Source organism: Salmo salar, chromosome 03 (assembly GCF_965601325.2).
Source record: "Salmo salar chromosome 03, fSalSal1, whole genome shotgun sequence".
In the NCBI taxonomy this organism is placed as follows: domain Eukaryota; kingdom Metazoa; phylum Chordata; class Actinopteri; order Salmoniformes; family Salmonidae; genus Salmo; species Salmo salar.
This window is the reverse complement of record NC_138293.1, coordinates 1,628,368-1,653,390: the sequence shown is the minus strand read 5'-3', so window position 1 is coordinate 1,653,390 and position 25,023 is coordinate 1,628,368. Positions and strand designations below refer to the sequence as shown.

The 25,023-nt window shown below is 42.3% G+C and overlaps 1 protein-coding gene across 3 annotated transcripts in view; it reads right to left on the bottom strand.

Annotated features, from left to right (window-relative positions):
- Positions 1-23,806, bottom strand: part of LOC123741589 (protein THEM6) — a 29,584-nt gene extending 5,778 nt beyond the window's left edge. For all 3 annotated transcript variants that reach the window (XM_082973164.1, XM_045714370.2, XM_082973165.1), the window contains exons 1-2: positions 23,688-23,806; positions 7,461-7,685 (exon numbers count right to left, since the gene is read on the bottom strand). In XM_082973164.1, coding sequence (XP_082829290.1) covers positions 7,461-7,681 — 221 coding nt within the window. In that variant the 5' untranslated portion in view covers positions 7,682-7,685; positions 23,688-23,806. The remainder of the gene's footprint in view (positions 1-7,460; positions 7,686-23,687) is intronic.
- Between the last annotated feature and the right edge of the window lie 1,217 nt (positions 23,807-25,023).

Below are 25,023 nucleotides of genomic sequence, written 5' to 3'. Positions count from 1 at the left end.
CGAGACATTGACCGTTCTCCCGTGACCCAAACGAGACATTGACCGTTCTCCCGTGACCCAAAATCGTCCTCCATTAACCCAAAGAAGAAAGTGTGTGATTACTGATGTATTCTCAGGACTCACCTGCCCAGGGTCACTCTGGGAAACCTGGTCTAGAGTAGTCCTCTGGTCAAGTTAACCTTTCCCGAATGAGGAGCTTATTCTCAAAAACACCACCTTTTAACTCACTTGGCCTTCTCATTACCGAAATGGCTCAAAAAGCTAAAATTGGGGAAAAGTCAGAGAACTATTACCTTCCGAACATGGAGAAACGAATGGGTTTCAGTGACGGGGTCAACTGTTTTCTGATTCATATCGGCTGTCTCCTTTTATTTGACTGAATGAGCCTCATAAATTAAAAAAAAAACCACATTTCGCATTACCACGTCCCTTTCTTTAGGCCCGTTTCGATAATGAGAACGATGATTTCAGTAATGAAAATAAAGCTAATTCTAACGTGGTAACTTTATATATTTACTAAGACCACGTCTTAAACATACATGACTCTCAGGCCATGAGAAACAAGATTCTCTGGTCTGATGAAACCAAGATTGAATTCTTTGGCCTGAATGCCAAGTGTTACGTCTGGAGCCCGACACCACCGTCGGGGCAGGGGGGCGCATCGCGGGGGGCGCGGCGGGCTGGGAACGCAGGTCGGGGTGCGGGCGTCGGCGATCCTTGATGAAATCCTGCTCCAGAGCGCTCAGGACCTCAGACTGGGGCGAAGGTTCACCTTCCAACAGGACAACGACCCTAAGCACGCAGCCAGGACAACGCAGGAGGGGCTTCGGGGCAAGTCTCTGAATGTCCTTGAGTGTCCCAGCCAGAGCCCGGACTGGAACCAGATCAAACATCTCTGGAGAGACCTGAAAATTGCTATGCAGCGACGCTCCCCATCCAACCTGACAGAGATTGAGAGGATCTGCAGAGAAGAATGGGAGAAACTCCCCAAATACAGGTGTGCCAAGCTTGTAGGGTCATACCCAAGGAGACTCAAGGCTGTAATCACTGCCAAAGGTGCTTCAACAAAGTACTGAGTGAAGGGTCTGAATACTTATGTCAATGTGATATTTCAGATTTAAATTTTTAATACGTTTGCAAAAATGTCTAAAAACCTGTTTTTTGCTTTGCCATGATGGGGTATTGTGATGTCATTATGGGGTATTGTGATGTCATTATGGGGTATTGTGATGTCATTATGGGGTATTGTGATGTCATTATGGGGTATTGTGATGTCATTATGGGGTATTGTGATGTCATTATGGGGTATTGTGATGTCATTATGGGGTATTGTGATGTCATTATGGGGTATTGTGATGTCATTATGGGGTATTGTGTGTAGATTGATGAGGGAAAATAACAATTTAATCAATTTTAGAATAAGGCTGTAACGTTCTTTGTTTTTGAAAAAGTCAAGGGGTCAAAACACTTTCCGAACGCACTGTATAGTCAATCCTGCAAAAATGTCTACAAACCTGTTTTAACTTTTGTCAGTATTGTGTGTAAATTGATGAGGAAAACAATTAATTGAATCCATTATAGAAAAAGGCTGTTACGTAACAAAATGTGAAAAAAAGTCAAGGGGTCTAAATACTTTCTGGATGTACTGTATATACAGTACCAGTCAAAAGTTTGGACACATCTTCTCATTCAAGGGTTTTTCTTTATTTTTACTATTTTCTACTTTGTAGAATAATATTGAAGACATCAAAACTATGAAATAACACATATGGAATCATGTAGTAAACAAAAAAGTGCTAAACGAATTAAAATATATTTTATTCTTCCAAGTTGCCACCCTTTGCCTTGATGACAGCTTGACACACTTTTGGCATTCTCTCAACCAGCTTCACGAGGTAATCACCTGGAATGCATTTCAATTAACAGCTGTGCCTTGTTAAAAGTTAATTTGTGTAATTTCTTTCCTTCTTAATGCATTTGAGCAAATCAGTTGTGTTGTGACAAGGTAGGGGTGGTATACAGAAGATAGCCCTATTTTGTAAAAGACCAAGTCCATATTATGGCAAGAACAGCTCAAATAAGCAAAGAGAAATGACAGTCCATCATTACTTTAAGACATGAAGGTCAGTCAGTACGGAACATTTCAATAACTTTTTAAGTTTCTTTAAGTGCCGTCACAAAAACCATCAAGCGCTACGATGAAACTGGCTCTCATGAGGACCGCCACAGGAAAGGAAGACCCAGAGTTACCTCTGCTGCAGAGGATAAGTTCATTAGAGTTACCAGCCTCAGATTTCAGCCCAAATAAATGCTTCACAGAGTTCAAGTAACAGACACATCTCAATATCCCAGTTCAGAGGAGACTGTGTGAATCAGGCCTTATCCCAGTTCAGAGGAGACTGTGTGAATCAGGCCTTATCCCAGTTCAGAGGAGACTGTGTGAATCAGGCCTTCATGGTCGAATTGCTGCAAAGAAACCACTACTATTCATTTTATTTATTATTTATTTCACCTTTATTTAATTCAGCACACATTTTGTACTTTCGTATGAAGTAACCCCCTGTCCCATTGTTTTTATTTAACCTTTATTTAACCAGGTTAGGCTAGTTGAGAACAAGTCCTTTATTTAACCAGCTAGGCTAGTTGAGAACAAGTCCTTTATTTAACCAGGTTAGGCTAGTTGAGAACAAGTCCTTTATTGAACCAGCTAGGCTAGTTGAGAACAAGTCCTTTATTTAACCAGCTAGGCTAGTTGAGAACAAGTCCTTTATTTAACCAGGTTAGGCTAGTTGAGAACAAGTCCTTTATTGAACCAGCTAGGCTAGTTGAGAACAAGTCCTTTATTTAACCAGCTAGGCTAGTTGAGAACAAGTCCTTTATTGAACCAGCTAGGCTAGTTGAGAACAAGTCCTTTATTTAACCAGCTAGGCTAGTTGAGAACAAGTCCTTTATTTAACCAGCTAGGCTAGTTGAGAACAAGTCCTTTATTTAACCAGCTAGGCTAGTTGAGAACAAGTCCTTTATTTAACCAGCTAGGCTAGTTGAGAACAAGTCCTTTATTGAACCAGCTAGGCTAGTTGAGAACAAGTCCTTTATTTAACCAGCTAGGCTAGTTGAGAACAAGTCCTTTATTGAACCAGCTAGGCTAGTTGAGAACAAGTCCTTTATTTAACCAGCTAGGCTAGTTGAGAACAAGTCCTTTATTTAACCAGCTAGGCTAGTTGAGAACAAGTCCTTTATTTAACCAGCTAGGCTAGTTGAGAACAAGTCCTTTATTTAACCAGCTAGGCTAGTTGAGAACAAGTCCTTTATTTAACCAGCTAGGCTAGTTGAGAACAAGTCCTTTATTTAACCAGCTAGGCTAGTTGAGAACAAGTCCTTTATTTAACCAGCTAGGCTAGTTGAGAACAAGTCCTTTATTGAACCAGCTAGGCTAGTTGAGAACAAGTCCTTTATTTAACCAGCTAGGCTAGTTGAGAACAAGTCCTTTATTTAACCAGCTAGGCTAGTTGAGAACAAGTCCTTTATTGAACCAGCTAGGCTAGTTGAGAACAAGTCCTTTATTTAACCAGCTAGGCTAGTTGAGAACAAGTCCTTTATTGAACCAGCTAGGCTAGTTGAGAACAAGTCCTTTATTTAACCAGCTAGGCTAGTTGAGAACAAGTCCTTTATTTAACCAGCTAGGCTAGTTGAGAACAAGTCCTTTATTGAACCAGCTAGGCTAGTTGAGAACAAGTCCTTTATTTAACCAGCTAGGCTAGTTGAGAACAAGTCCTTTATTTAACCAGGTAGGCTAGTTGAGAACAAGTCCTTTATTGAACCAGCTAGGCTAGTTGAGAACAAGTCCTTTATTTAACCAGCTAGGCTAGTTGAGAACAAGTCCTTTATTGAACCAGCTAGGCTAGTTGAGAACAAGTCCTTTATTTAACCAGCTAGGCTAGTTGAGAACAAGTCCTTTATTTAACCAGCTAGGCTAGTTGAGAACAAGTCCTTTATTGAACCAGCTAGGCTAGTTGAGAACAAGTCCTTTATTTAACCAGCTAGGCTAGTTGAGAACAAGTCCTTTATTTAACCAGCTAGGCTAGTTGAGAACAAGTCCTTTATTTAACCAGGTAGGCTAGTTGAGAACAAGTCCTTTATTTAACCAGGTAGGCTAGTTGAGAACAAGTCCTTTATTGAACCAGCTAGGCTAGTTGAGAACAAGTCCTTTATTTAACCAGCTAGGCTAGTTGAGAACAAGTCCTTTATTTAACCAGGTAGGCTAGTTGAGAACAAGTCCTTTATTTAACCAGGTAGGCTAGTTGAGAACAAGTCCTTTATTTAACCAGGTAGGCTATTTGAGAACAAGTTCTCATTTACAACTGCGACCTGACCAAGATAAAGCAAAGCAGTGCGACAAAAAACAACAGAGTTACACATGAACAAATGTACAGTCAATAACACAATAGAAAAGTCTATATACAGTGTGAGCAAATGAGGTAAGATTAGGGAGGTAAGGCAATAAATAGGCCATGAGTAACAAAGTAATTACAATTTAGCAGATTAACACTGGAGTGATAGATGAGCAGGTGATGATGTGCAAGTAGAAATACTGGGGTGCAAAAGAGCAGCAAAGTTAATATAAACAATATGGGGATGAGGTAGGTAGATTGGGTGGGCTATTTACAGATGGGCTATGTACAGCTGCAGTGATCGGTTAGCTGTTCAGATAGCTGATGTTTAAAGTTAGTGAGGGAGATATGAGTCTCCAGCTTCAGCGATTTTTGAAATTCGTTCCAGTCACTGGCAGCAGAGAACTGGAAGGAAAGGCGGCCAAAGAGGTGTTGGCTTTGGGGAAGACCAGTGAGATATACCTGCTGGAGCGCGTGCTATAGGTGGGTGTTGCTATAGTGACCAGTGAGCTGAGATAAGGCAGAGCTTTACCTAGCAAAGCCTTATAGATGACCTGGAGCCAGTGGGTTTGGCAACAAATATGTAGCGAAGAGAAGCCAACGAGAGCATACAGGTCACAGTTGTGGGTAGTATAAGGGGCATTGGTGACAAAACGGATGGCACTGTGATAGACTGCATCCAATTTGCTGAGTAGAGTGTTGGAGGCTATTTTGTAAATGACATCGTCAAGTCGAGGATCGGTAGGATAGTCAGTTTTACGAGGGTATGTTTGGCTGCATGAGTGAAGGAGGCTTTGTTGCGAAATAGGAAGCCGATTCTAGATTTAATTTTGGATTGGAGATGCTTAATGTGAGTCTGGAAGGAGAGTTTACAGTCTAACCAGACACCTAGGTATTTGTAGTTGTCCACATATTCTAAGTCAGAACCGTCGAGTAGTGATGCTAGCCGGGTGGGCAGCGATCGGTTGAAGAGCATGCATTTAGTTTTACTTGCGTTTAAGAGCAGTTGGAGACCACGGAAGGAGTGTTGTATGGCATTGAAGCTAGTTTGGAGGTTTGTTAACACAGTGTGCAAAGAAGGGCCAGAGGTATACAGAATGGTGTTGTTGTTGAAGGGCTATTTGAGCAAAAAGGAGAGTGATGGAGTGCCGCATCAGATGACCTGGCCTCTACAAATCACTTGACCTCAACCCAATTGAGATGGTTTGGGATGAGTTCCTTCACCACAGAGTGATGGAAAAGCAGCCAACAAGTGCTCAGCATATGTGGGAACTCCTTCAAGACTGTTGGAAAAGCATTCCTCATGACGCTGGTTGAGAGAATGCCAAGAGTGTGTAAAGCTGTCATCAAGACAAAGGATGGCTACTTTGAAGAATAAAATATTTTGATTTGTTTAACACTTTTTTTGGTTACTACATGATTCCATGTGTGTTATTTCATAGTGTCATGACGTTGGCCTCTTTGAGTACAGGGAGGACAGTTGACCCCCTCCCCCCCTTTGCACCATCCCCCAACCTACCTTCCCCCACCCAGTCCCTGTGTGAAGGAGTGGTAAAATTCCAGGAGAGTCTCTGGCCACATGGCCCATAGAGAGACACAGGAAATTCTTCCAACTCACAGAATTGGGGAGCCAAGCGACATTTGTGTTCTGGAGAAGGTATGGAAGATTGGTGAAGAATCCAGCTACGAACTGGTCCGCTTGGTACAATTTTGTGATACTCAGAAGAGACAATATAGCCATATTACCATAAAACTGTTTATATAATAGCCTCAGCTTGAGACTTGCATCATAATGGTTGTATAGAATGTATTAATAAGGATAAAGCTTTTATAATACATTGAGATGCTATGTACTGATGTTAATGTGATAGAATTGGATTTCTGTACCAAGCTTAACTCAGTCATCGGCACGCCCCCATGGACACAGACAGGACCAGGCGTCATTTGACAAGCCTGTTCTATGGTCACTATAAAACACACCCTGATTTACATTTCTAACAGACCAGGCCTCCACTCGATGGCCAATAGGTTACCATCCAATTCCTCTACTGAAAGTGAACCATACCACGTGGTTAACTTTTAGACTATTGATACCGACAGAATAAGAACAAGTCTTTGATATTAATTATTAGTCTGCAGCTAAGTAAATTATATCATTGAACGCGAAGACCAACGAAACATCCATTCTATAACGACATTAATGAATGTCGCTTTGAAAGATCCAATCTAACCGAGAGAGAGAGAGACAAAACTCTCCACAGAACGACGCTCCAACAAGGATCCCGACGACACACTGAGCGTAAATATATATTGATTGCAATTGTTCCCAAATGAGTGAGCCTTCAATTGTCAATTGTTAATATTAATGAACTCTGTACCTCCTCAGCTGAACATTTTATGACCCATTGTTCTACAAGACACCAGCCATGCCTGTTAGCCATTAGGGCACATTACTCTACCAATTCTTTGTGACGATAATTACTGTTTGTATACTTTCTGTGAATTAATTAGTTTAGTAAATAAATGATTTTAAGACAATTGATGTATGGATGATTTTAGTAAAGACTGGGTTCGTGCAGATACAACAATTTACGACGTTTGGAATGAGACTGGACTCGAAGTAAAATACACCATTTAAACCAGAAGATAATCGGCCTATACTATAATAGAATATAATATTATAGTACAGGAAAGTTATATTAGGAAAATTATAGCTTTGTAATCTGAATATTCTCCTTGGTGCCCCGATCTCCTAGTTAATTACAATTAAACGATGAATCAGTTTAATCGCGTGATAATAATTACAGGGAGTTAATTGATAAACATGTCTTCAGTTTAATGGTACCCCCAAAGACACAACAATAGTTTTGATGTCTTCAATATTTATCTACAATGTAGAAAATAGTAAAAATATAGAAAAACCCTTGAATGAGTAGGTGTGTCCAAACTTTTGACCAGTAATGTGCTTTTCACCGCTCTCTCTATAAAAACATACAAAACACTTAAATATATGTTTTTTAAAGTAAAGTATCACAGTAAAACAGGCCTATGTAAGTGTGTTCGTCTAACCTGGCAAAGTCACACTCCCGCAGGTATCTGGCGTTATTCATGTGACCCATATAGTCCAGGTCATGAGGTAGGACCCTCCCAGCAACACACTGCTCTGCCAGGACGTCGAAGACCGGGGGTTGGAACCAGGCCTGCACCACCACCACCACCCCCCGCAGGAAGTACCACACATCCAGGCAGGAGAACAGCAGCAGCAGGCCCCCCAGAGCACACAGCAACATCTCTCTGGAGGAGAGAGAGAGAGAGAGAGAGAGAGAGAGAGAGAGAGAGCGAGACAGAGGGGGAGAGAGACAGAGGGGGAGAGAGAGAGAGAGACAGAGACAGAGAGAGAGAGAGAGACAGAGGGGGAGAGAGAGAGAGAGACAGAGACAGAGACAGAGAGAGAGAGAGAGAGAGAGAGAGAGAGAGGGAGTGAGAGAGACAGAGGGGGAGAGAGAGACAGAGGGGGAGAGAGAGACAGAGGGGGAGAGAGAGAGAGAGAGAGAGATCGAGGAGAGCGACAAAAGGGTTTGAATTTCCAGGTGAACAGAAGAGAAGTCACAGATAAAGTCAACAACAACAAAAATGGAACTGGTTTATGACCAGTTGCAACAGACAGCTACCGCCAGCACGGAGACAGCTACCGCCAGCACGGAGACAGCTACCGCCAGCACGGAGACAGCTACCGCCAGCACGGAGACAGCTACCGCCAGCACGGAGACAGCTACCGCCAGCACGGAGACAGCTACCGCCAGCACGGAGACAGCTACCGCCAGCACGGAAACAGCTACCGCCAGCACGGAGACAGCTACCGCCAGCACGGAGACAGCTACCGCCAGCACGGAGACAGCTACCGCCAGCACGGAGACAGCTACCGCCAGCACGGAAACAGCTACCGCCAGCACGGAGACAGCTACCGCCAGCACGGAGACAGCTACCGCCAGCACGGAGACAGCTACCGCCAGCACGGAGACAGCTACCGCCAGCACGGAGACAGCTACCGCCAGCACGGAGACAGCTACCGCCAGCACGGAGACAGCTACCGCCAGCACGGAGACAGCTACCGCCAGCACGGAAACAGCTACCGCCAGCACGGAGACAGCTACCGCCAGCACGGAGACAGCTACCGCCAGCACGGAGACAGCTACCGCCAGCACGGAGACAGCTACCGCCAGCACGGAAACAGCTACCGCCAGCACGGAAACAGCTACCGCCAGCACGGAGACAGCTACCGCCAGCACGGAGACAGCTACCGCCAGCACGGAGACAGCTACCGCCAGCACGGAGACAGCTACCGCCAGCACGGAGACAGCTACCGCCAGCACGGAGACAGCTACCGCCAGCACGGAGACAGCTACCGCCAGCACGGAAACAGCTACCGCCAGCACGGAAACAGAGAAAATATTCTAACTGGCTTTTTTGAGACAGGCTCTCTATATCCTAATCAGACAGTACCAAATGTTCTGTAAACACCAGCCAGGCCCTCTATATCCTAATCAGACAGTACCAAATGTTCTGTAAACACCAGCCAGGCCCTCTATATCCTAATCAGACAGTATCAAATGTCCTGTAAACACCAGCCAGGCTCTCTATATCCTAATCAGACAGTACCAAATGTTCTGTAAACACCAGCCAGGCCCTCTATATCCTAATCAGACAGTACCAAATGTTCTGTAAACATTGAGCATTGGGGTGAAACAACGATACAATTCTAGTGACCATCAGCACCTTATTAAGTGTCAGAAACAGAACACTGGACATTGTACAGAAACTCCAAATATGCGAAACATTGTGTTGATCGCTCTAAACTAAATATGAACTTCAGTGATCTTAGATTTTAAATAGTTAAATAGAAGGAGAGAGAGAGAGGGGAGAGACAGACAGGTCTTACTCTAGAACTGGTCTAGAGTATCTCTATCTCACATGTCAGGTTTCACTTTAGGGCAGGAAAGACAGGGCTATGGCTCTGGTTTCACTGGCCTTGTTACATGGGACTTAATGAAAATGAACAATATATATTTTTTAGTAGGATTGTTTCTGCATTTCCTTTTGAGTGCAGCTAGAGCCTCCATACACACACTACCCTGTAAAAGTACATAGCTAGCCAGAAACCCCACAAGACGTTCATTACATCACGATCAGGACAGCGCGGCGCGAGAGAATAGCTGGGAATACGTACCTCCATCTAGGGATGGTATGTGTACACCTAATTATCCTAACTAATAAATGGAGAAGATTGAAATACTGCTAGGTTAGAATGACTGCTAGTTTTTCCCCTTTTAGGATAATTAGCAGTACACTACCATCTCCCATCCTTGGATTGTGGCACGTTTTCTGAGCCATATCTCGCGTGGTTCACTCACGACTCCAACACCATCAACGGTGGTAGGCCTGATCACCAATGACGACGAGACAGCCTATAGGGAGATGGTCAGAGACCTGGCAGTTGTGGCTGCCAGGAAAACACCATTTCCCCTCAACGTCAACAAGTCAAAGGAGCTTATCGTGGACTACAGGAAACGGAAGGCCGAACACGCCCCCGTTCACGTCGACGGGGATGTAGTGGAGCAGAGCGAGAGCTTCCAGTTCCTTGGTGTCCACATCGCTAAGGAGCTAGCCTCAGGAGGCTGTAAAGATTTGGCACGGGCCGTAAGGTCCTCAAGAAGTTCCGTTCTGTGAGCTTGTGTGGCCTACCACTTTGCGGCTGAGCCGTTGTTGCTCCAAGACATTTCCACTTCACAATCTCAATTGACCGGGGGGCAGCTCTAGCAGGGGCAGAAATTTGACAAACTGACTTGTTGGAAAGGTGGTATCCTATGACGGTGCCACGTTGAAAGTCAATGAGCTCTTCAGTACGGGCCATTCTACTGCCAATGTTTGTCTATGGAAATTGCATGGCGGTGTGCTTGATTTTATACACCTGTCAGCAACTGGCGTGGCTGAAATAGCTGAATCCACTAAGTTGAAGGGGTGTCCTCATACTGCTGTATATATAGTGTATGAAGGGGTGTCCTCATACTGCTGTATATATAGTGTATGAAGGGGTGTCCTCATACTGCTGTATATATAGTGTATAAGGGGTGTCCTCATACTGCTGTATATATAGTGTATGAAGGGGTGTCCTCATACTGCTGTATATATAGTGAATGAAGGGGTGTCCTCATACTGCTGTATATATAGTGAATGAAGGGGTGTCCTCATACTGCTGTATATATAGTGTATGAAGGGGTGTCCTCATACTGCTGTATATATAGTGTATGAAGGGGTGTCCTCATACTGCTGTATATATAGTGTATAAGGGGTGTCCTCATACTGCTGTATATATAGTGTATGAAGGGGTGTCCTCATACTGCTGTATATATAGTGTATGAAGGGGTGTCCTCATACTGCTGTATATATAGTGTATGAAGGGGTGTCCTCATACTGCTGTATATATAGTGAATGAAGGGGTGTCCTCATACTGCTGTATATATAGTGAATGAAGGGGTGTCCTCATACTGCTGTATATATAGTGAATGAAGGGGTGTCCTCATACTGCTGTATATATAGTGTATGAAGGGGTGTCCTCATACTGCTGTATATATAATGTATGAAGGGGTGTCCTCATACTGCTGTATATATTGTGTATGAAGGGGTGTCCACATACTGCTGTATATATAGTGTGTGAAGGGGTGTCATCATACTGCTGTATATATAGTGGATGAAGGGGTGTCCTCATACTGCTGTATATATAGTGTATAAGGGGTGTCCTCATACTGCTGTATATATAGTGTATGAAGGGGTGTCCTCATACTGCTGTATATATAGTGTATGAAGGGGTGTCCTCATACTGCTGTATATATAGTGTATGAAGGGGTGTCCTCATACTGCTGTATATATAGTGTATGAAGGGGTGTCCTCATACTGCTGTATATATAGTGTATGAAGGGGTGTCCTCATACTGCTGTATATATAGTGAATGAAGGGGTGTCCTCATACTGCTGTATATATAGTGAATGAAGGGGTGTCCTCATACTGCTGTATATATAGTGAATGAAGGGGTGTCCTCATACTGCTGTATATATAGTGAATGAAGGGGTGTCCTCATACTGCTGTATATATAGTGAATGAAGGGGTGTCCTCATACTGCTGTATATATAGTGAATGAAGGGGTGTCCTCATACTGCTGTATATATAGTGAATGAAGGGGTGTCCTCATACTGCTGTATATATAGTGTATGAAGGGGTGTCCTCATACTGCTGTATATATAGTGTATGAAGGGGTGTCCTCATACTGCTGTATATATAGTGTGTGAAGGGGTGTCCACATACTGCTGTATATATACTGTGTGAAGGGGTGTCCTCATACTGCTGTATATATAGTGGATGAAGGGGTGTCCTCATACTGCTGTATATATAGTGTATAAGGGGTGTCCTCATACTGCTGTATATATAGTGTATGAAGGGGTGTCCTCATACTGCTGTATATATAGTGAATGAAGGGGTGTCCTCATACTGCTGCATATATAGTGAATGAAGGGGGTGTCCTCATACTGCTGTATATATAGTGAATGAAGGGGTGTCCTCATACTGCTGTATATATAGTGAATGAAGGGGTGTCCTCATACTGCTGTATATATAGTGTATGAAGGGGTGTCCTCATACTGCTGTATATATAGTGTATGAAGGGGTGTCCTCATACTGCTGTATATATAGTGAATGAAGGGGTGTCCTCATACTGCTGTATATATAGTGTATGAAGGGGTGTCCTCATACTGCTGTATATATAGTGTATAAGGGGTGTCCTCATACTGCTGTATATATAGTGTATGAAGGGGTGTCCTCATACTGCTGTATATATAGTGAATGAAGGGGGTGTCCTCATACTGCTGTATATATAGTGAATGAAGGGGTGTCCTCATACTGCTGTATATATAGTGTATGAAGGGGTGTCCACATACTGCTGTATATATAGTGTGTGAAGGGGTGTCCACATACTGCTGTATATATAGTGTGTGAAGGGGTGTCCTCATACTGCTGTATATATAGTGGATGAAGGGGTGTCCTCATACTGCTGTATATATAGTGGATGAAGGGGTGTCCTCATACTGCTGTATATATAGTGTATGAAGGGGTGTCCTCATACTGCTGTATATATAGTGAATGAAGGGGTGTCCTCATACTGCTGTATATATAGTGTATAAGGGGTGTCCTCATACTGCTGTATATATAGTGTATGAAGGGGTGTCCACATACTGCTGTATATATAGTGAATGAAGGGGTGTCCTCATACTGCTGTATATATAGTGTATGAAGGGGTGTCCACATACTGTTGTATATATAGTGTACTTCCACTTTCTATCATGCATCCTGTTGCCTAGTCACTTACACCTGCCTATAGCGCAATGTCGGCTTTTCTCGGATGCTATTTACGTGAAATTTAAGTACATGAATGTGGCAACAACAACAAAAAAATTACGTTTTTTTTTTACTGCCCGTTGCATTTAGCTGAAGGTGTCCTATAACCTGAAGGTGTTTAGCTGAAGGTGTCCTATAACCTGATTGTTTAGCTGAAGGTGTCCTATAGCCTGAAGGTGTTTAGCTGAAGGTGTTCTATAACCTGATTGTTTAGCTGAAGGTGTCCTATAACCTGGTTGTTTAGCTGAAGGTGTCCTATAACCTGGTTGTTTAGCTGAAGGTGTCCTATAACCTGATTGTTTAGCTGAAGGTGTCCTATAACCTGATTGTTTAGCTGAAGGTGTCCTATAACCTGAAGGTGTTTAGCTGAAGGTGTCCTATAGCCTGAAGGTGTTTAGCTGAAGGTGTCCTATAACCTGATTGTTTAGCTGAAGGTGTCCTATAACCTGATTGTTTAGCTGAAGGTGTCCTATAACCTGATTGTTTAGCTGAAGGTGTCCTATAACCTGAAGGTGTTTAGCTGAAGGTGTCCTATAACCTGAAGGTGTTTAGCTGAAGGTGTCCTATAACCTGAAGGTGTTTAGCTGAAGGTGTCCTATAACCTGATTGTTTAGCTGAAGGTGTCCTATAACCTGATTGTTTAGCTGAAGGTGTCCTATAACCTGAAGGTGTTTAGCTGAAGGTGTCCTATAACCTGATTGTTTAGCTGAAGGTGTCCTATAACCTGATTGTTTAGCTGAAGGTGTCCTATAACCTGATTGTTTAGCTGAAGGTGTCCTATAACCTGATTGTTTAGCTGAAGGTGTCCTATAACCTGATTGTTTAGCTGAAGGTGTCCTATAGCCTGAAGGTGTTTAGCTGAAGGTGTCCTATAACCTGATTGTTTAGCTGAAGGTGTCCTATAACCTGATTGTTTAGCTGAAGGTGTCCTATAGCCTGAAGGTGTTTAGCTGAATGTGTCCTATAACCTGATTGTTTAGCTGAAGGTGTCCTATAGCCTGAAGGTGTTTAGCTGAAGGTGTCCTATAACCTGATTGTTTAGCTGAAGGTGTCCTATAGCCTGATTGTTTAGCTGAAGGTGTCCTATAGCCTGAAGGTGTTTAGCTGAAGGTGTCCTATAGCCTGATTGTTTAGCTGAAGGTGTCCTATAGCCTGATTGTTTAGCTGAAGGTGTCCTATAGCCTGAAGGTGTTTAGCTGAAGGTGTCCTATAACCTGATTGTTTAGCTGAAGGTGTCCTATAGCCTGAAGGTGTTTAGCTGAATGTGTCCTATAACCTGATTGTTTAGCTGAAGGTGTCCTATAGCCTGAAGGTGTTTAGCTGAAGGTGTCCTATAACCTGATTGTTTAGCTGAAGGTGTCCTATAGCCTGATTGTTTAGCTGAAGGTGTCCTATAGCCTGAAGGTGTTTAGCTGAAGGTGTCCTATAGCCTGATTGTTTAGCTGAAGGTGTCCTATAGCCTGATTGTTTAGCTGAAGGTGTCCTATAGCCTGAAGGTGTTTAGCTGAAGGTGTCCTATAACCTGGTTGTTTAGCTGAAGGTGTTTAGCTGAAGGTGTCCTATAACATTGAGCCAAGTCACAATCTTCTCTGTTGTGGTATTTTCTCACTGAGTTAACATATGACATGTAGTCTAACCTTCTCGTACCAGATCGATACTGAACTGACCTGCTGAGGCTGACAGCTTCTCGTACCAGATCGATACTGCTATGTACTGGTCATTAAAGGTAAAATGTGTCTACTGTACCATGAGTGGCATTTCAACGAGAGGGACTGAATCAAATCAAATGGAAATCATTTGTAATGCATCAATGCAAAGCATTTAATTTCTACTGGTTTAATTTGTCAGCATGTATTTATCTTGAATCAAATCAACAATATCTGCATTATGATTCCAAATCCGCCATCTGAGAAATGTATTTTTTTCATTCCGTTATTAAGGATCTCTGTCTACCAGCAGGAAAACTAATTTCTTAATTTGATCCTCGTTGGCTTCCGTAGGTATGGGTGTCATAGCAAATCAACAAATGCTTCCCTCCATGACCTAAATGGAGAGCGATTTGAGGTGACGGTTGAGGAGCTGGCAGGAGCCAGTCGTGGCAAATTAATAATTTAAGAGCTTAAAAACTGTACATTTGGTCACATGTAGAAGTGAGGCCGCATTTATATCACTAAATTTGCAGGTAGAGTCGTGAAATGTTGTATTTGCACTGTTGAATAAAGACATAGAAATGTTGTATTTGCACTGTTGAATAAAGGGAAATGTTGTATTTGTACTGTTGAATACAGTGCCGTTGGAAAGTATTCCGATTTTTTCCACATTTTGTTACATTACAGCCTTATTCTAAAATTGATTAGTTATTTCCCCCTCAATCTACAAACAATATCCCATAATGACAAAGCTAAAACAGGTTTAGCTATATTTGCTAATTTATTAAAAATAAAAAACAGAAATATCACATTTACAAAAGTATTCAGACCCTTTACTCAGCACTTTGTTGAAGCACCTTTGGCAGCGATTACAGCATCGAGTCTTCTTGGGTATGACGCTACAAGCTTGGCACACCTGTATTTGGGGAGTTTCTCCAATTCTTCTCTGCAGATCCTCTCAAGCTCTGTCAGGTTTGTTGGGGTTCATCGCTGCACAGCTATTTTCAGGTCTCTCCAGAGATGTTCGATCAGGTTCCAGTCCGGGCTCTGGCTGGGACACTCAAGGACATTCAGAGACTTGCCCCGAAGCCCCTCCTGCGTTGTCTTGGCGGTGTGCTTAGGGTCGTTGTCCTGTTGGAAGGTGAACCTTCGCCCCAGTCTGAGGTCCTGAGGCTCTGGAGCAGGATTTCATCAAGGATGCCACCACCATGCTTCACCGGCGGGATGGTGCCAGGTTTCCTCCAGACGTAACACTTGGCATTCAGGCCAAAGAATTCAATCTTGGTTTCATCAGACCAGAGAATCTTGTTTCTCATGGCCTGAGAGTCTTTAGGTGCCTTTTGGTAAACTCCAAGCGGGCTGTCATGTGCCTTTTACTGAGAAGTGGCTTCCGTCTGGTCACTCTACCATAAAGGCCTGATTGGTGGAGTGCTGCAGAGATGGTTGTCCTTCTGGAAGGTTCTCCCATCTCCACAGAAATCTGGAGCTCTGTCAGAGTGACCATCGGGTTCTTGGTCACCTCCCTGACCAAGGCCCTTCTCCCCAGATTGCTCAATTTGGCCGGGCAGCCAGCGCTAGGAAGAGTCTTGGTGGTTCCAAACTTCTTCCATTTCAGAATGATGGAGGCCACTGTGTTCTTGAGGACCTTCATTGCTGCAGAAACTTGTTGGTACCCTTCCCCAGATCTGTGCCTTGACACAATCCTGTCTCGGAGCTCAACAGACTATTCCTTTGACCTCATGGCTTGGTTTTGACATGCACTGTCAACTGTGGGACCTTATATAGACAGGTGTGTGCCTTTCCAAATCATGGCCAATCAATTGAATTTACCAAAGCTGGACTCCAATCAAGTTGTAGAAACATCTCAAGGATGATCAATGGAAACAGGAAGCACCTGAGCTCAATTTCGAGTTTCATAGCAAAGGTTCTGAATACTTACGTAAATAAGGTATCTGTTATTTGTTTTTAATACATTTGCAAACATTTCGAAAACCCTGTTTTCACTTTGTCATTATGGTGGGGTATTGCGGAGGATTTGTTTGTATTTAATCCATTTTAGAATAAGGCTGTATCATAAAAAAATGAGAAAAAAGTCAAGGGGTCTGAATACTTTCCGAAGGCACTGTATGTTACAATGTATGAAACCTACTATTTTGCAGGGGGGGTTAAATTAAAGTGAGAAAAGAGAGGGAAATGTGTCAAAGGTAGGCATATATACAGCTGATTATTTACATATACAGTGCAGCCCGTGTATATAGCCAAGCTACCATTGACTAGATACTGGTACTCCCTGTATATAGCCAAGCTACCATTGACTAGATACTGGTACTCCCTGTATATAGCCAAGCTACCATTAACTAGATACTGGTACCCCGTGTATATAGCCAAGCTACCATTAACTAGGTACTGGTACCCCGTGTATATAGCCAAGCTACCATTGACTAGATACTGGTACTCCCTGTATATAGCCAAGCTACCATTGACTAGATACTGGTACCCCGTGTATATAGCCAAGCTATCATTAACTAGATACTGGTACTCCCTGTATATAGCCAAGCTACCATTGACTAGATACTGGTACTCCCTGTATATAGCCAAGCTACCATTGACTAGATACTGGTACTCCCTGTATATAGCCAAGCTACCATTGACTAGATACTGGTACTCCCTGTATATAGCCAAGCTACCATTGACTAGATACTGGTACTCCCTGTATATAGCCAAGCTACCATTGACTAGATACTGGTACTCCCTGTATATAGCCAAGCTACCATTGACTAGGTACTGGTACTCCCTGTATATAGCCAAGCTATCATTAACTAGGTACTGGTACCCCGTGTATATAGCCAAGCTATCATTAACTAGGTACTGGTACTCCCTGTATATAGCCAAGCTACCATTGACTAGATACTGGTACCCAGTGTATATAGCCAAGCTACCATTAACTAGATACTGGTACCCAGTGTATATAGCCAAGCTACCATTGACTAGATACTGGTACCCAGTGTATATAGCCAAGCTATCATTAACTAGGTACTGGTACTCCCTGTATATAGCCAAGCTACCATTGACTAGATACTGGTACTCCCTGTATATAGCCAAGCTACCATTAACTAGATACTGGTACTCCCTGTATATAGCCAAGCTACCATTGACTAGATACTGGTACCCAGTGTATATAGCCAAGCTATCATTAACTAGGTACTGGTACTCCCTGTATATAGCCAAGCTACCATTGACTAGATACTGGTACCCAGTGTATATAGCCAAGCTACCATTGACTAGATACTGGTACCCAGTGTATATAGCCAAGCTACCATTAACTAGGTACTGGTACTCCCTGTATATAGCCAAGCTACCATTAACTAGATACTGGTACCCAGTGTATATAGCCAAGCTACCATTGACTAGATACTGGTACCCCGTGTATATAGCCAAGCTACCATTAACTAGATACTGGTACCCCGTGTATATAGCCAAGCTATCATTAACTAGGTACTGGTACCCCGTGTATATAGCCAAGCTATCATTAACTAGGTACTGGTACCCCGTGTATATAGCCAAGCTATCATTAACTAGGTACTGGTACCCAGTGTATATAGCCAAGCTACCATTAACTAGATACTGGTACCCAGTGTATATAGCCAAGCTACCATTAACTAGATACTGGTACCCAGTGTATATAGCCAAGCTACCATTAACTAGGTACTGGTACCCAGTGTATATAGCCAAGCTATCATTGCTCATTGTATACTTATTCCTCGTATTAGTATATGATTTTTATTGTATTCAGCATTGTTTGAAAGGCCCGTAAGTAAGCATTTCAATGTTAGTCTACACTTGTTTACGAAGCATGTGACAATTAAAATGTGATGTGACTAGAGAGAACGTAATGACGTCTATTGGGATTATGGCTACTCGCTAGCTAGCTAGGTAATTTGCTAAATCAACAGAAGAGAGAATGTAATGACGTCTATTGGGATTAGGGCTACTCGCTAGCTAGCTAGGTCATTTGCTAAATCAACAGAAGAGAGAACGTAATGACGTCTATTGGGATTAGGGCTACTCGCTAGCTAGCTAGGTCATTTGCTAAATCAACAGAAGAGAGAACGTAATGACGTCTATTGGGATTAGGGCTACTCGCTAGCTAGCTAGGTCATTTGCTAAATCAACAGTAGAGAGGTAATGACCATCTATTGGGATTATGGCTACTCGCTAGCTAGCTAGGTCATTTGCTAAATCAACAGTAGAGAGGTAATGACCATCTATTGGGATTATGGCTACTCGCTAGCTAGCTAGGTCATTTGCTAAATCAACAGAAGAGAGAATGTAATGACGTCTATTGGGATTAGGGCTACTCACTAGCTAGCTAGGTCATTTGCTAAATCAACATTTGCGTGTGTTAAATCATTGGGGAAGCCAATCCAGAAGATAATGCCATATTACAACATATGTGTTGCTATCAATGTTCCCTCTAACATGGAACCCAAACCGGCTGCGAGTGTGCGCCATCGTGCGCCATCGTGCATACATTTATTTTGTCCCGCTACACCAAACGCAAATCACGACACACAGGTTAAAATATCAAAACAAACTCTGAACCAATGACATTAATTTGGGGACAGGTCTAAAAGCATTAAACATGTATGGCAATTTAGCTAGTTAGCTTGCACTTGCATCTAAACTTTCATAGTATTACCACGACGACCGGCAACAGTTGGTCGTTCAATCACCCACGTGGGTATAACCAATGAGATGGCACGTGGGTACCTGCTTCTATAAACCAATGAGGAGATGGGAGAGGCAGGACTTTCAGCGCGATCTATGTCAGAAATAGAACTGACTTCTATTTTAGCCCTTGGCAACGCAGACGCTCGTTGGCGCACGTGAGCAGTGTGGGTGCAATAATTGAATAACATGGATTTCAAAATTTATTTTGCGACGCTCGCGCATGTGACGTGTCCGGTCTGGTCAGCATGTAAGTGGCGAGTGCGCAGCTCCCTGGTACTGCTGCACAGAGAAGCATCGGCCCGCGCAGAGAAACATCGGCCCCCCTTAATAACACTATCAACATTCCCCTCTATTGTGGTAACTCTGATCGAATCAAAGCACTATTAGCTACTTTCAACGCAACATACCAAAACAAAAACTATGCAAGACTTAGTATGCAAAACTAACTATGAAACAGATTTTGTTGTAAGCAGAACCCGGCAGCGTAGCCTAGTGGTTAGAGTGTTGGACTAGTAACCGAAAGGTTGCAAGTTCAAATCCCTGAGCTGTCAAGGTACAAATCTGTCGCTCTGCCCCTGAACAGGCAGTTAACCCACTGTTCCTAGGTCATCATTGAAAATAAGAATTTGTTCTTAAAACCTGTTGGGGCTAGGGGGCAGTATTTGCACGGCCGGATAAAAAAACGTACCCGATTTAATCTGGTTACTACTCCTGCCCAGTAACTAGAATATGCATATAATTGTTTGATTTGGATAGAAAACACCCTAAAGTTTCTAAAACTGTTTGAATGGTGTCTGTGAGTATAACAGAACTCATTAACAGAACCTGAGAAGATTCCAAACAGGAAGCACTCTCTCTGACCATTTCATGGCCTTCTTGATCATCTCTAACCAAAACAGGGGATCTCTGGCATGACGTGACATTTTCTAACGCTCCCATAGGCTCTCAGAAGGCGCCAGAAAGCTGAATGGTGGCTTTGCAGGCCCTGGCTGAAAAACATTAGCGCATTTTGTAAGTGGTCGATCTGAGAACAATGAGACTGGAGGCTCGTGCACGTGCCGACACCATGTTTACTTTCTCTCTCTTTGAACGAAAACAACCACTCCCGGTCGGAATATTATCGCTTTTTTATGAGAAAAATTGCATAAAAATAGATTTTAAACAGCGGTTGACATTCTTCGAAATACGGTAATGGAATATTTTGAAATTTTTTGTCACGAAACGCGTCGGGCGCGTCACCCTTCTTTACCCATCGGATAGTGTCTTGAACGCACGAACAAAACGCCGCTATTTGGATATAACTATGGATTATTTTGAACCAAACCAACATTTGTTATTGAAGTAGAAGGCCTGGGAGTGCATTCTGACAAAGACAGCAAAGGTAATCAAACTTTTCTAATAGTAAATCGGAGTTTGGTGAGCACCACACTTGGTGGGTGTCAAAATAGCTAGCCTGTGATGGCCGTGCTATCTACCCAGAATATTGCAAAATGTGCTTTCACCGAAAAGCTATTTTAAAATCGGACATAGCGAGTGCATAAAGGAGTTCTGTATCTATAATTCTTAAAATAATTGTTATGTTTTTTTTGTGAACGTTTATCGTGAGTAATTTAGTAAATTCACCGGCAGTGTTCGGTGGGAATGCTAGTCACATGCTAGTCACATGCTAATGTAAAAAGCTGGTTTTTGATATAAATATGAACTTCATTGAACAAAACATGCATGTATTGTATAACATAATGTCCTAGGATTGTCATCTGATGAAGATCATCAAAGGTTAGTGCTGCATTTAGCTGTGGTTTGGGTTTATGTGACATTATATGCTAGCTTGAAAAATGGGTGTCTGATTATTTCTGGCTGGGTACTCTGCTGACATAATCTAATGTTTTTCTTTCGTTGTAAAGCCTTTTTGAAATCGGACAGTGTGGTTAGATTAACGAGAGTCTTGTCTTTAAAATGGTGTAAAATAGTGATATGTTTGAGAAATTGAAGTAATAGCATTTCTAAGGTATTTGAATATCGCGCCACGGGATTACACTGGCTGTTGAGTCCCACCTAGCCCATAGAGGTTAACTGACTTGCCTAGTTAAATAAAAGGTAAAAAAATGAATTAAATAAAAAATAAGTTGGATTCTATTGCATGACAAACCCACACCATTTCATCATCTAATCACCTCCGCTTAGTCTGATACAGTGACTAAAAGATACCAAAAACTATTTAGTCCAATCAACGGAAGGTAAATATGAAGTGGCAGTCCATGGTAGTGATTTCTGTGTGTCTAAGTATAAAAAACACATTGACTCACCCTACTTGTAGAGAAACACCAATTCCAACCACATCTTTCATGTTGTCTAAACGGTCTATGACTCTGTCATACAGTACAACCTTCCAGTTTTGTTGTCCTAAGCTACCTGTCTAATATGCTTGCTCCCTAACCTAACTTTCTTTCACGGGCAACAATTAGCTAGTTACCATTAGCATGCTACCTCTAGCTACATGTTGAACTGCCATCCTCTCAGGCCAGGGGCATAATGTATGAATTAATGGTTGGATCTGAAATCACCGTTATCATCATTGGCCAGTACAGAGAATTAAGTAAAACTGCATATACAAATCCGTGGCTGTAACCCAAACACTTAAAAGACACACCCTATTCCCTCAGCCCTCAAATGAAGTGGACACTTCTAATGACGTATCATGACGTCTGACGAGTATACACTTGCAGGGCGAGGGAGGAAGGAAGGAACGATTTATAAATGGACCCCCGCCTCGCACGGAAATTCATCACTCATTCATCCCGCGATGATTGTGTTTTCAGCCACCGGTAGGTAGCTTGTGGGTGCTTTATATGCGCTACAGTCAATTATGATTGCATGTCTACTTACATTAAATATATCATTATTAATATATGCCTACTTAGTATGATAGCTAGCAAATGAATTAGCTAAATAACAGCTCTCCCTAGCTGGAGCTTCTAAAGAAGGAAAATTTGGGGGGTTTTTTCTACAATTTCCAAAAGCTAACCAAACAAAAACCAAACGTTTATGAAACGTGTTTGTGCCGTCATTAGTAGCACAATTTCTAACTTATTTACATTCGGGTTTTTTTTTTACTTCCACTTGTATGTTGACTCCATATTAACGCTTACATTTTTGGCTGACTTTTTACTTAGCGGATGTACAATCGTCACGAATTTAATTATGGTGAGTTTCAGGCCGCAAAGTGAACATAATTGTACACTCACAAACTCTACTAAAAACCAGGGCTGAGGGGCTTACGTTGCAAATTCCCCTTGCTTGGCTAATCATTTGGACCACCCTCTAAGATGGTGACGGGGATTCCCCCCAAGGGCATATGGCAAGGGTGTGTCTTTTATGAGTTTAAACCACAGCCCCACATCTCCATCCATGGCTAATTTAGGAAGGGGCTTTTAGCTAGCTAGCCACATGACGAAAAAACAACAAGATGCAACAATTCAAGTTTTAGCTTGTGAGTAGTCCACATCCAAACTGGTTTCCCTAGTCCACATCCAAACTGGTTTCCCTAGTCCACATCCAAACTGGTTTCCCTAGTCCACATCCAAACTGGTTTCCCTAGTCCACATCCAAACTGGTTTCCCTAGTCCAAATCCAAACTGGTTTCCCTAGTCCACATCCAAACTGGTTTCCCTAGTCCACATCCAAACTGGTTTCCCTAGTCCACATCCAAACTGGTTTCCCTAGTCCACATCCAAACTGGTTTCCCTAGTCCACATCCAAACTGGTTTCCCTAGTCCACATCCAAATCCCTTGACACTTTTTTTTTGGTGTGCCAGGACCACTCACAGCTGAGCTCACTCAGTTTAGCTATTCTTTTATATATATATATTTTTTTTTAATCAAGGGAGGCCAAATGCTCTCTGGCTTCCTTTGCGTTTAATGTTACGGGTTGTCTTCAATGTCATACTCTTTCTGACCAGACAGCATCAGATACATAGACTACACATACCGAGACAGAGGGGCGCTGTTTCGTTCGCTTTCTCCAGTGAGATACATTCAACCTCTTGCGAATTGATGAACATTTATGAAACAGATTCCCGAAATTATTATATATATATATATATATATATATATATGTTATTTTTTTTTTTTACATTATTTGGGAAAGCATGACTGTAAATCATCAGCAGCGTGAACTACAAAATTCAACTTGAAATCAAACACTTGAACAAATGTAATTGTGAATTATTAGCGTTAGCTTGTTCAATAACGTTCAAGTACAGACCAACAACGGTTAGCGTGTTACCTCAGGTAATCTGCTGGCTAACTGTGCTAGCTAAATTAGCTAGCTCAAATGTGGTGTCGGGTTTGTGTGTCCCTTTATTTTATCATGAAGTTGTATTAATATATTTCTAGACAGATGTTAACATGTACAAGAATGTTGTTTAAAAAAATAATACTAATTTTCATAATAAATAGCCGGTAAACTTACAGCGTTTATCCGGAGATGTGCTGCGAAGTGGAAGAAGCCGTTAACGACGGTAGTCGACCAGCAACACACACGATGACGTCAGCTTGGATGGTAATACAGGAAATGATAAAAAATTACATTAAATAAAAGCCCACATTTCAAAAACATTGCAATGTTTATTTCATGTTTATGTGTATATCTAATTCAAAATAGATTTTAAAAATAAATCAATGGCCACTTGTGTTGTGACAATGAAATATAATTAGTATATATGTTTATATATATTTAGTTGTAATTTTTTTTTTTATACCAATAATGAAAATGTTGACATCGTTATGTTGAGAATAGTGGGCTGTAGAGAAGTGTTCTTCCTGTCTCAGTTAAAATGGGGGGGTGGGAAATAATCAGTAAGGTTTCTCTTACGTGTACTTGTGGAGGGGGACTGTGTCGTCCATAACCGGCTGCACTTTGTTCTCCGCCCCTTCTACAGCTGCACCCAATGCATTATGGTGCCATAGGCTATCCACTGTAAGGGAGGACTTGGTAGACTGTATATTCTTTAGGTCAGGTTTTACTTTATGTGTTCGCTTCCGTGTGCTGGTAAGGGTAGGACAGGTAGGATTCCAGTTCAGGTGGTTTAATAACGCTGAAGATGCACGGAACAGAACGGTGTTTATAGTGTGGATGGGCTGAGACACCTACTGGCCTGGCAACTTGCCTCAAACAAAGTGTGTGTGTGTGTGTGTGTGTGGTCTGTAAGTAGAGAGAAATGAAGATACACGAGTGACTGACAGAATACCATCTCCAATTCACATCTCTTATAAACAACATGCATGACTATAACATGACTGATGACTTAACGCTATACAGGACCATTCAGCGCAATACAACGTGACTGTACTAAGATCAGATGAGAAGAGGTGCAGATGAGAAGGGGTGCATTTCAGATGAGAAGGGGTGCATTTCAGATGAGAAGAGGTGCAGATGAGAAGGGGTACATTTCAGATGAGAAGGGGTGCAGATGAGAAGGGGTACATTTCAGATGAGAAGGGGTGCAGATGAGAAGGGGTGCAGATGAGAAGGGGTGCCGTCACACCTGTACTACAAAGCACAGCACCGTCATCTTCAGTACAGGGCTACGAACTGGAATAACTCTAAACAGTTAAACACAATGTATTACCCATAAAATGATGTACCATACACGTCTGCAATTACAGGAAATATACACAAAGCACTGGGGGGGACATTATCTTTTACAAATACAGGGTTAAACATCCGAAATGATACGACAAACCAAAACAGAACTAGCCAGGTCCAAACCACAACAGTATAAACTACTAATTAGCATAACCATAAA